A 13423-nucleotide genomic window follows, 5' to 3' on the forward strand; every position below is an offset into this window, starting at 1 on the left:
TCCTCATACTATGTCTTGTGCCTTTTAAAGTGCCTCATTTAAAGTTTCTACTTTCATTAATGTAAAATTTTGCGAAGAGACCATAAAATGCAACTGTTACTTGTGGGACGCATTGTGGGGCTTGTCGATCGAAAATGCCAGCGAGGTGAAAGCTATCAAACGCTACTGTTCATACTCAAATAATCTCGTTACATACGTGCAGTTGTCTGTAACGAGGCATTGGGGTACGACAACCTGTCGAATACGCATGTCGTGTTCCCCCGACGGCTAACCCGAAACGTGCCATAGTGGCACATGTCCAGTGTGAACGTTTACATATACGGAAGTGCCATGGCAAATGGGAACTCACTGTTCTCCAATACACCGCTCTGCAACGAGGATAATCGGCGACAGAAAATGCCCTCGTTTCGAAGCCTTGTAAAACCACTGTTGGCTACGAGGGGATACATTTTTGGTGGTGTGTACAATAGCTTGATTCAAATTATACTCGGGAGTACTTGCAAAAACTGAGCGAAATCTATTATAACGGAGAATGTGAGGGAATCAATTACCTTTCTGCTATCGAGGTCGTAAAAGTAAAGACGGAAAACCAAACGCTTGAATGAATCTTTCTTGTTGGGAAACCTGACTTCGCCAGTGTAGCGGGTAGTACATGTTGTCAAAGACGTGTTGGACGTCTAATATTAATTTTGGATCTTTCCAAATTATAAAAAATCGAATTTACGACTCAACAAAGACATTTTTTACCCCGTCAAATGCTTAATTTCAACTGTCAAAAGTCAAGAAAACGCACAGTTAAGTGTGTTATTGTGACTGCCATGATCAAGGTCCGCAATCATTTAAGTTGGACAGCATCGCACGACTTTACGAAAGCGCTCATCCGCGTTATCATCCGTCGACAAGTTGATGAAAAGAAACAAAACCTCCAAAATAGCAAAGTTCAAGTGTTAAGCATCCACACTTTCTGTACAAAAGCTCGTATTCCACAACTCTCATCTTAACTCATACGCAGGTTTTTCTAAGTATCTTTAATTTATCACGTGATTTTCCGTGCATTTGTATTCAACGCTATCATATGGTGAGTGGCCGCTAAAGTTTTGAGACGGTTTCGATGTATATAAGAAACGCCCAGTGCGCCTCTCTCTGTGAGATGGCAAAGCGATGAGATAAGGCACTGATCTGTATTTTAGGACTTCCAGTTTAATAGGGAACCACAGCATGGGTATCGGGATTCGATAATTGGCGTAGATTTATTCTTGGAATATTGACATCTCCAGCGTGGAACCCACGAATGCCATTTACCCGTAGAAAAACGGAAATATATTAATGCCTTGCTTCTGACAGACACGATTAGGATACACAGTAAGAAAAGCGAAGCTGTGTGCCATTCGGCAACATGTTGCGATGACTGTGAATCCAGCACGGCCAGCCTCGTGTTGAGGGGCCAGGGAAGCCTCAATTAAGTCCTGCCTTTCATCAGATCCGTGGCAAATAGTGTGTATTTCCATCACATGGGGTCTTATCCAACGAATCTCGCGAAAACATTCTCACAGGCTTTGTTTTGAAACAATTTCGTTGGACGGATGGGCGGGTTGTAAGGTGAAAATTCCTCAAGCTTTTCATGCTGATATTTTTTCGAGAGCTGTTGACGTTTATTTAATATAGCGTCAGCGGGATCCTCAACAGCCGACGTTGAGAAAAGAATCGACAAGTAAAAGCAATTTTATTTTGTGCGGTGCCCCAAATTTGACTATCAATATCGTGATGGCTCAAAAAAATGATATTTAAGTTTTACAAGACTCGAAACTTGCGTCCAAGATTTGGTGACATCAAACTTTAAGTGCGTCAAATTTACAAAAACAGGACCCAAGAGATGTAGGTTAACGTTGCACGCTGGCAGGTTAACTCTGAATTACATTCGTGACCGATTTGTTTATAACAAGGACAGAAAATGTACATTAGAACCTATTTTTCCTGTCTCACCCTTTTAGACATCTGTTTAATATACCCTACTTATTCAGATGTTACCGTGATATACGGGATTCTTGCTGGAAGCTAAGTTACATTAATGTCAGAGATTCTGATTTTTGTTCGATTGACGTCAATGAGCTCGGTCTAGTACCTACATTAAACCAGACTTCAGAACATATTAGTGATGTAGAACTTGCCGCTGTGTGCGGGCACTCACTTTTAAAAATCGACCTTACGTAGACAGCTGTCCCTTAAGTCGCAGTTTCTGAAAGATAAAAAAAGCTATTTGCAGAGTTACGCTTTTAAAAGGAGGCGTTTTGGTGAGCCGAAACGAAATAGTGCGGTATGATACTATTGTGTGAAAAGGATAGATGTGTTCAAAGTCCATCATTGGTGCTTTCAATCTGTTACACCAGAAGGCGACTGGCGTCGTTCAACTTGATGAGAGTGTGTGCGTCATGCCTCAAATTGTGCGAGCTATCAACAGAGTAGCCGTTTCTCGAATGATTTACGTCGATATTTCCATATTTTCAGGTGCGCCTGTATTAGTTGAAGCCGATATATATGCACTGAGTATTGGACCCGTGGTAGAAGTCGACATGGTAAGCATACATGAATCCCCTATTGCATCCTGGGATGGTTAAGAAAACCGGTTGTCCCTGTACTCACTTCTTATTCGTCTGCAAGGTTGTATTTTCCTTGCCCTGACTTCCGCTCAATTACATTTCATCTCGATGATTTTCATCAAGAATAGGTTTTATTTGTACAATCCTCCGCTCAGAAGACAAACTCCCCCGAAGGCCGGACGGCGCGTGGATTGTTGAAAAGAACGCCGTGAAATTGTACAACACGGGCCATTGAAATAGCATGAATCAAAATCTAGACCCGGAATACATACGATATTATATTCAACAAACGTCAGTCTGAGCAAAGGTTCAGCTATAGATGCCCTTTTGAGGTTAATCTGCGATCTACCTAAAACATTTTAGCTGTTATTTTATTCAGTTCCCACAGTTGCCGAAAAGGCCTTTACATTAACTGCGTCTCTACGGGACTCTGATATTCGCCAGTCATTATATAATCTCTAACGTTCGGTTCTTTTTCTTTCCCTTCGGGCAGTCTTCCCATGTTTTTTGTAAATTTTACGTTTAAAATGCAGTCCCAGCTGAAATTAAGGTGTTCAGTACCGAACCCTGCTAACTCATGTCCATCGACACGTAGACCAGTCCTCATTTGATATTTCAATTTGGCCAATGTCGCGGTATTCTCTCTCTCTCTTTGAAACCACCTATCTCAGCATTTTGTCTAATTACAGAATGAATAATGTAAAACGCTGTTTCCCTGAGCATAAAAATCGACGACAGAAAAAAGTAAAAAAAACTCAGGCAAATTGGAAAGCTCGATTTCAGAAAGTTGTTGCCTAGCGACCAATCGCCCAAGTGTGGATAATTAGCTGGCATGGATCTTATTCATCTTCTTGGTATCTGTTCTACCGGAGCAGGTTAAATGTGAATTGTGTATATGCCCAGAAGGCCATCCGAGTTTTCAATTTCTGTTCCTTGAAAGATGAGAATTTCTTGTTGAATTTTTAAAGAGCTGCTCAATTTTTAAATCAAGATCCTTGTCGAAAATAGCTTTTCCAACCGAGGGGACTCGAATCGCAATGCTCAACCCACTAGGTACAGACAAATATTCCAATATCTTTGGTAAAGGTATATGTAAATTTTACCCCTTCATTGTACATATTTTCAAATCCGCATCAATATGATTATTTTTATTCTGTTCTTTTTATTGGAAAGAACAACAGGCATAGCAAAAGATCACGTGTGGGTTTTGTAAAGTACTGCTGTCACTGGTTATTTTTACCTAACGTGTACAGTCAGTTAGACATCCAAGAATTATGTCAACTTGGTATCCTCAGAGATCATTTCTTGAAACGGGACACGATTTTTCAGTACATCGAGCTTGCTTTCCCTTAAATCAGGATAGAATGGTTGATATCTTTAATATAGCTGACAACGCTATAACGAAGTAGTTATATTATCTTGCACCTTTGCACCGAAACCAGGTGAACTACATATTTTGCACTTAATGTTTCGTTTCAACACGATTGGAACAAATTTGGGACAATTGGATTTTCATAGAATTTGCAAATTTCTCAAAAGTGTTAGATGCCATATAGCTGGATGCTGCAATATTACAAATTACTTATGAAAACAAGTGTGTAATATAAAAAGAAAAGCAAATGAGATAACATTTGTAGATTAAATCAACATTACTTCACCATACAATTATCCCAAATTAGTTCCAATCGTGTTTTTCTTTCTTAAGGGTCCTAGAATCCTGTGTATTCCGCAGTTCATGAATTATTCATGATTCTGCAAGTCACTGGATTTTAGGGCAAATATTGTCATATTTGAAAACGTGCAAAGTGTGATACTTAAGTGGTTTCGACATATCGCCAATAAAATAACACGTTCATAAAAAATACCACATGTTCCATTATGATATCACATCGCAAACTCTTTAATCTTCAAAGCAGCCTATTTACGAAAAGTGGGTGTAAAGTCTTGTTCGTTCAACCACCCGGTTAGTATTTATCAGCGTTTTGGAGACCGTGTCGGTCTTTGTTTCCACCGAAGGTTTTCACAGGCCTGTTTATCCCACACCAGTTTATATTTCAGCTTCAGCTTTCAGCTGGCCAGAGCAGACTGTAGAGAACCTTACTCGCAGAATCACTGCGTCATCATGAACTCAGGACAGAGAGTACTTTGTGGAAAGAAAACAAGGATGTTAGGCGGGTAAATGTATGGCCTATCATCAAAATTTCCACGATAAGAATTCATGCCCCTGTAAGAAAGGAAAATTTGCCACACAAATAAGCAGAAGAGGGCACTTCCGTCTCTGTCCCGAAGGAACCAAGAGGCAAATTTGAAACACTGAGAGGGGACCAATGAGCCGATGTGTTCTCTTCGTCCTTGTAATTAACCTGTCCCTCCGCATTACCTATCGCCCTAGTGCCTTCAATCCGATGAGAGCCAGCTCCGTTGTAAGCGGCATCGCATCTTTTCTGTATCGGCCAGCGCAATTATATTTATCACAGTAAATCACATTAACTAATCATGGGGACCTGGTGTATCTCTGGGTTGGCAAGTTATTTCTAATTTGTTAGGGGGATCAGAGGTCCGTGGCAAAAGAACTCTCTTCTTCGACATGAGTGTCATCATTTTTCATTGAACCTGCGAGCTTGTTCTGAATTCGAAGAGATGCAGGCAGACTGAAGTAAGTCACGATAGTTTGCAGTGTAAACGTCAAATTTCATTTGATACATCGGTATCGCGTACCATGCCTGTTATATACGCCTTTACTCGTTGCCACTTTGTTCACATTTATACTTGCATTCAAGCATCGGTTAATATGTAACTGTCCATAAGTCTGTGTGTGCATGCGTATGTACACCTTTAAATTATGCATCGATTCAAACCAAATCCACCAACGATAATTATGATAAATTATACCCTTGTCCGTGTTATATCACTGACAATTACAATGCATCAAATTCACATCACGTGTCGCTCGTTGCAAAGTTACCCACCCTCCAATATGTCGACCTGGAAGTGAAATACAAATTAGTCTTGCTAAACAAAATCGTGATAAAAATACTCCGGTATGACAACTGCCAATTTTGCGAGCACACTCACTGATTGAACCCTCTCGATTTTATTCATTCCTCGTTAAATTAATGAAAGAAAGGGTCGACATATTACAAATTCGAAGAGAATACCATGTACATCCCGAGGGTAATTCCTGACAGACCATACCTAGTGACGGTCTGATTTAGGCTATTCGAACAGATAATTACAGATCATACTTCGCGAGAATTGTCCGCGAAAAGTAATTTTCAAATTGCTCTTTCTTCTGTTCTTGTGAATGTTACATACATGTAGCTTTTAGAGTGATAATTATAAGGTCACAGGGTTAAAGATTTTGGAAAGATCTTCAAAATGCTATATACATCATGTGGTGGTATCCAATTAACACCCGAAGAATTTTAGAATATGCCGGTATCATGCTTCAACAGTACCATCTCTACGTGCATATACGACAGTGATAAAATGAAGAACTTTTGCGGCTTAACTATCGTTTCAAAACGTTCTTCCGTGATAATTATTTTCAGACGACCCTGCCCACACAGTGTTCCCCCACTTGTAAAAACACGCCTGCGGGTGTTTTCGTTCTCAAAACAGATTCAAAATTGGAAAGGAGATACTGTAGCTGAACAAGAATGTAATCCTGCAGCTTCCAAGAGTTTCTTCATTACAACTTTAATGACCGATGTACATTATAGTTCACCGAAATCCTAAGAGATGCTGACAACATTACTAGTTTGATAACCTCAGCATATTAGACTTGTGTCAAACGATTGACTCTAATGCAATGCAATACATGTTAATACAGATCAGAAATAATAAAACAAACCTTAAAAAAACCCAAAAAACAAACCACCCCCAAAACACCCTTTCGTATATGTTTTACACGAATCAGGAGTTTTATTCAATGGAGCATATCGCGTCATTAAAGTTAATGACCTCTCTTAGATATACGCCTATGTACTAGTTAGGGCCATTATTCCAAAAAAAAAGTTATGATATCAGTTCCCCATTTAAAATAAACAAATATCACTGATATAATCGAGTTTGTGGCCCGTTAAGCCAAAGTATTTTATGATTTGATGTTTATCGGATGACAGAGGGTTAGTATGCAGCCAGTCCACAAGTTCCCGCATCCGCCATTCGAACAGCGGCCATTTTCTGTTCAAACGATCACGTGGACGTGTGCATGCGCTGTGTCGATGCGCGGGCTACAGTGCAGACGCCATATTGTTTCTAGATTTCCGTAAATCATCTCACTACGTCTGTATGACATGGTTTTACTCTCTAAGCAGCACTCAGAGTGAATTAACTCCTTTAGCCTAAGCATGATGAGAGGGAGTAGAGAGCCGTTTCACTTAGTAGGGATGGAAAAGAGTATTACAGCTACCCACAGAAGGCACTTTCAAAACTCTCCTTTGATGCCATGATGTCAGTCTGAAGCAAATGTAAAATACGTTTTCGTTCAAGTCAAATTAGAGCTTCCCAAACGATTCATTTTTAATATTTATGTGTGCATATAATACAATGCTATTGTCTACTTGAAGTGATTGAGTGGGTAGAATATAGAATGGCCATTGTTCCATTGTGAAGTGATTTTCCGACTTTCGTTCTTTTCATTATTTTCACGTTTCAGTCATCAAGGCTCGGCGCTTCCTATTTCTTCAGATCAGTTGTCGATTTCTTAGGGTCACTGCTCTTAAATTGCATGTATGTAAGCCCCCGATCCCAAGAAATGCTGCATTCTAATGGTTCACATCTCAAATATAATGGGAAAATTGAGGTACGCAAACTATCTAGGCTTTCACGAAGAAGGCGCATTGGTAAAACGAGTTACTGTTGTCGATCACGGCGATAGGTACGCTTATTGAGCTGGGGGAGTTTTTCAGACAGGTCTGCATCTATCTGATAGCTTTCATTAACATGGGATACAGAGGGACATAATTCAGTGCCATAACTGGCGTTTTTTCCCTCAAAGCAATGGCAGTGTCACAGGGGAAACGAATTATTCGACATAGAACGGTCATGGCGACACTTACAATATGATATAGAGGTGTTACGTACTAATCAGCGCCGGGAGCAATGCAACGAGTCTCCTTAAATTTTGATTGGGTACAAAGGTGTTAAACGTGCAATCATTTCATTAAACCTGATATGTTTATGTATTGTATTTCTTTACTCCTCTGGTTTATCTCGCACCGTATTGACGTGAACACATGTATCACTTGATATTTTGAATGTTTATCTTTGCTTAGGAAATAGTGCTGTGGGTCAAAGCTGAAGTACAGCAACCCATTGTTTGTAGAAACGGTACATTCAACATGGATGTTCTGTACTTTGAGTAATGTAGGCTGCCACGAGTTTATTAGGTTGTCTTGACAGTATGACTGTCACTCGCCCGTCCTCTAACTAAACGGGTTGATTTTCCCAACGCCCTGACGCTCGCTTTAGCCAAACTCAATTTATCGCCCGTAATCGAATTGTTCAAATAGGCAAGTACGAGCGGAACACCATGTGCTTTAGCAATTAACAACAATTTTCCAGTCGATACAAACGTCAGTCTTTTGACGGCGTTCTGTGACAGTTCTCTCAATGGTGACGGGCTGTTACGAAGGTGACTGGAGTTCGGTTTTTTTTTGTAAAGAGGCTTTTATTAATGAAATGCAATCCGGACAAGCGGAGTTCTCTGTGATTTGATTGCCAAATGGCCTTGCCTTGATCACGGTCGTGTCTCGAACATCAGGAAATGGCAGTCTTCAAGTAAACTGGGAGGGGACGTAAATGTCATGATTAGCGGTCGTTTACGTTGACTTCGCCAGGCGGAAATGGCTAAGTCCCTTCTTTCCAGCCGATCACGTTTCGCCAGGGTCGAAACCTATAGCCAGTGGGAACACTACAATTGATAAAGTAGCAAAATTTGCAAATCCACCGGCCATAAGCAAGTCCAAAGGTGGTCATACCGGACGTTGGATAAATCTTTGATCATGTACCTTTTAGCAGTAATAATGTAAATTTATATACAGGCTCTATGAAATCACAAGAAAGTGCACAAATGGTCAAAACAGGTGTTTCAGGAGTGTAATTTGCTATTAGTATGCTGGTGCACTGCTTCAAACACTCAGGCACAATCCGAACGACTGGCGGGCAGCAGGGACTGGCTTCTTCCTGGCACACTTTCTAATTTCGTCATCAATGTACTTGCGGTTTCCTTTCGGGGTCCATTTTAGATCAGCTCGATATAATCTCGTCCGTTAACTCTGAAATCGACTCAACGTCATTTAAATACGATAGGCTGCACCCAAGTAATTAAGATTCCATCGGCGATGAATTCAGCGCTCGAATTGAAGTTTGAATAGCCGACATGAGGTCTGCTTTCAGAGTTTCAACGTTTTCTTCGCTGTGAAGCCCCGCTGTTGCCTGGCGATTTCCATTTGTTGCTGTCTGACATGCAAGAAGTGGGAGAGATAATGTGATATACGAAACTGAATGGTATTGTCCGAATTTTCTACTGCATTTCAAAGCAATTATTCTCGATGCAGCGGGATATTTAACCACCTGAAGCCATTTTATGAACTAGAAAGAATTCAATGCGATCACAAGGACTTGACAGTACTAGACTTTATAATTGGTATTACACTCCCTGTATGAGGAGGACACGTCAGCGTAAAGCCGTTTGTATCAATATGCTCTCGTATGAGTATTTGTTTCTGGGCTCGAATTGCATTATGACGCCATTTTCACATCCGTAAATCAATGGGAATTGATAGCGAGCGATTCAAAGAGGATGGTGGCACATATAGGGGAAGAAGAGAAGTTAAGATTTCGGATTCGTATCATCCTTTCCCATATACCTTGACTTTAGTAAGGCGATGGATCCGCCATTTTGTTTTTGGAATTATTGCATACAAACACCAGTTTCTGTATCAGGCGTGAAGACTATACACGGGTTTTAAAGCTGTAATCCCCACTCCACGTTAATTAACTGCTTTTGTAACTCTTATGTAAGGAGTGAGAAAGCGGCAAATTTCAGTATGTTTTTTCATTAAGCATGAAACAAAGTTTGAAAAGGGGGACCAATGACGCGGTTTTGTTGCCTCGTGTAAGGCGCTTCCATTCGCATTATTAAAGTCTTCAGCCTACCTTTTCAGTCTTTGTGTCTGTATGGATTTACGATATAAAACGCGATTTATTTCGACTTGATAGAACCTGTCACGTGTGCACAGACTTCTTGAAAATTTCCCCGGGCGTGCACGTGAGTGACCAGCAATTCATTGACGCGCGTTCGTTCCAATTTTATCGAAATGTTCAACCTCAGCGGCACTTTTCTATGCCTTTGGTGTCAACTTTCACGGATATCAAAGGCTGTATTCAGTACAGCCGATTCCGTTTTTCATTGACTAGTTAGTTCTTATAATTCAATCGTACCCGTATCTTACTGTAAAAATATTGCTTATGATATCTGATAGGTTTGCTAGCTATCTCTCTCTCTATATATATTTTATTTGAATGTGGAACAGAATCGACTTCCATGATAAGAAGATGTCACTTGTTCAGGCATGTATTGAAAAAAATATCGATAACGTATATACCTTTGGACTTGGTGAACATCAGCACCATGGGTAGCAGATCCTAAAAAATGATAAACCAATTCCACTTTATTGAAAACATGGGAAGTTTGCCGAAATGATCTATCTGATAGTGTGTCTTTTCCAATTTTAGTCTGTTGTTACTTCCACTATCATTTGTTGACGGACGTCGTCATTCACTGATTCTTTTCGCGTCGGGCACTTCAGTCGAATTTCTCTGTCTGTAGTAACCCAAAACGCCGAACTCAGAATATTTTTATTTGATAATATTCTCTTCGTTGAGAAATCGGCTCGGAGTGAATTCGTAAATTCTGGCGGCCAAAATGCGATTATCATAGACTATCGTTTTGAAATGCACTTCGATGATTCGTGCACGTCTGATAAACTTTTTTCCTTGCCGCGGAGGAGTTGGTGTACTTGGGCGATCTCTTCATACCCCATTACAGATCGATCCGCACATGCGCAGCTAAAACGCCGCCCGTCGGAATCGCTCCGTAATGATCTAACACTAATATCACTGTATACCCAGCAGACGACCTATCTTTAGTATTTGATAAATTGAGCCGTCATCAATTTTTGACAAGGTCGCTTCACGTGGAACACTTTCTTCGTGCTCCGGATGAGCCCGCGCTCGGCATCACTCGCATACGAAAGAACCCTCCTCACCTCAGCCGAGTGTCGGAGTTGGCGGGCGTCGTGTGAGCATATTAGTTCGACTTGTTTATCCCAGCTCACTGGCGAGAAAACATTTTCAGCTCCGCTGATTCTCAAAGCTTACACTTTAGATCGACCCCAGACTGCTAGCTCGGCACATACGGTCGTTGCTTCATTTATTGCGGATATTCACAAAGCTAATTAAATATGGATGAAGCGTGAGTTGCATAGAAATCATACGAGAGAGCAAATCTTTTCAACGCAGTAAGGCCTAGCAGACTTCCGGCATTGTTTTAAAAATGCAAAATGACAAAAAAAAATGTTTAACACAATGCACGACCATATTTATATAACGGACTGAGTCTTTGCTGGTTTTTACTGCATATATCAAGATGAATTTTAAAGGGGAAGGCTATTTATCAGCTTTAAAAATGAAAATTTTATTGGAAAACAAAGGGCTTACACCATGTAAATACTCATGTCAACAAGTATAAATGCGAGAACCAGGGATTGAGGACTGCCCCTTTAAGAGTTACTGTAGTGTAATTACATCTAATATCACAATACGAATTTGCACATGTCTTTATTTATTTTAATAGCCAGTGATATCGAATGCAAGATACTTAATGATTTGAATTCGTATTAAGGTAGAACGCACCTCGGGGACAGATAGGAGAACTCTCAAATTTCTACAATTCTTTTCTGATAAACCACTTGAGGGGGCTCATTTTAAAGCTCTTGGAAAAAGAAAAACTTTCACCGGCTTAGTTTTTCGAAAATCCAAAGTTTTATTTTCCCCATAGAGTTAACACAGGAATGGCGGCCATTTTGAATTACAAATATCGCAACATGTTTTTTATTTGTTTCGCTAGTTCCAAACTTTGCACGGTGGCCCCCGATTTTTATTGTTGATTTGGTAAGAGAATGGTTGAAAGTTTCATTCAGGAAAGTTTGAGCAAAAGTTTAAATCTTTCACTTTCGAGGCGCATGCTACCTTAAAGGGTTCTTTTATAACGCTACAGGAGTACCACTTGGATGTCTTCTTTCGACAACGTTGGAAGGACCCTCGTCTGGCGTACAGTGACCCCTACGAAATCCTATCTCTGAATACCATCATGCTTGAGAGTATCTGGTATCCCGACACCTACTTTCACAACGGGAAAAAGTCTTACGGCCACACCATCACCACACCAAACCGACTTTTTCGTATTTATCCAGATGGAACAGTGCTCTACACGCAAAGGTGCGTACAGTTTGTAAACGGTATCATAAATCCTGAACTAGATGGGTGGGTGGGCGTGTGTGTATGTTTGGGGGGGGGGGTCATCAATGAATAGGCCACCAACAAGACGTCCTTGTCTTGTCATAGAGACAGTGTGTCATGACAACTGTGGGCACTGATAATACTTTAGCACTGAGAAACATCTCTCTGGACTTGACATGTATGGTTATAAATATTATTATTGTACTTTATTTCAAGAGGGTAGTCTGAGTTACAAAAATATTGTAATTTACATCAGAGCCTTCTCAAAGGACATTATACAAACAGAGAACAAACCATTTTAATGCAAGAGAATAAATATAATCACTGGAAAAACGGTTAGTACTTATTGCTACAATCCAGAAACATGTTTTGAAATAAAGCACATGACAAAGAAAAACTAATTAATCCAGAGAAGAACCTTCATCCATATATTTGTCGTGGAGAAAATTACATAACTACAACAAGGGCGAATTTGAATAGGACGACTATAATTACGAACTCTTGACCGCCTACATTTCTAAGTCATGTTCCCTGTGTAAAAACGATTCACCAGTGTGGAAATGATATTTTCCTCTTTAAAAAATCCACTTTATCACAAATGTTGCAAATTATCATCAACTCAGTACACGTGCATATAGCTCAGCACTCAAACCGTCAGTAATCCACAATACATATGTGTCTCGTGACACCTGTAAGCCCAGAAGGCAGTCTTCTATATCGACCAATGAAGCCGGCTGTTTAACCTATGACGTTAAACTTTCGCGAATTCTGTCTCTCTGTTCGTCTGAATGTCAACACCCGACCCCTTTCTTGTGATGCGAGGTATCATCATACCTAGAGTCATTTAAGGTAGAACGAGCCTCGGGGACAGATATTCGGACTCTAAAATTTCTACAATTTTCTTCTGATCTACCACTTGTTTGGGCTCATTTTAAAGCTCTTGGAGAAAGGAAAACTTTCATCGTCTTAGTATTTCGAAAATCCAAAATTTTATTTTTACTCCATAGAGTTAACACAGGGATGGCGGCCATTTTGAATTCAAATATCGCAATATGTTGAGTAATTTGTTTCGCTAGTTCCAAACTTTGCACGGTGACCCCTGATTTCTATTGTTGATTTGGTAAAAGAATGGGTGAAAGTTTCATTCAGCAAAAGTTTAAGTCTTTCACTTTCGAGGCGTATACTACCTTAAGGCGGGCTGTTTACTCACTGTAGCTGCTGAGGTCCAGCTATGCTTCCATGACGAAGCGATCCGAAGGGTTAATTGCGTTGGCAATTTACTCCAATTAACAGTCAAT

At 40.3% G+C, this 13423-nt stretch overlaps 1 protein-coding gene across 2 annotated transcripts in view; it reads left to right on the forward strand.

Annotated features, from left to right (window-relative positions):
* The window catches only part of LOC139131647 (gamma-aminobutyric acid receptor subunit alpha-6-like), a 56875-nt gene that overhangs the window by 17870 nt on the left and 25582 nt on the right, over window positions 1-13423 (forward strand). For both annotated transcript variants that reach the window (XM_070697800.1, XM_070697801.1), the window contains exons 4-5: window positions 2506-2573; window positions 11884-12104. In XM_070697800.1, the coding sequence (XP_070553901.1) occupies window positions 2506-2573; window positions 11884-12104 (289 nt within the window). The remainder of the gene's footprint in view (window positions 1-2505; window positions 2574-11883; window positions 12105-13423) is intronic.

This window comes from Ptychodera flava, chromosome 4 (assembly GCF_041260155.1).
Source record: "Ptychodera flava strain L36383 chromosome 4, AS_Pfla_20210202, whole genome shotgun sequence".
In the NCBI taxonomy this organism is placed as follows: Eukaryota; Metazoa; Hemichordata; class Enteropneusta; family Ptychoderidae; genus Ptychodera; species Ptychodera flava.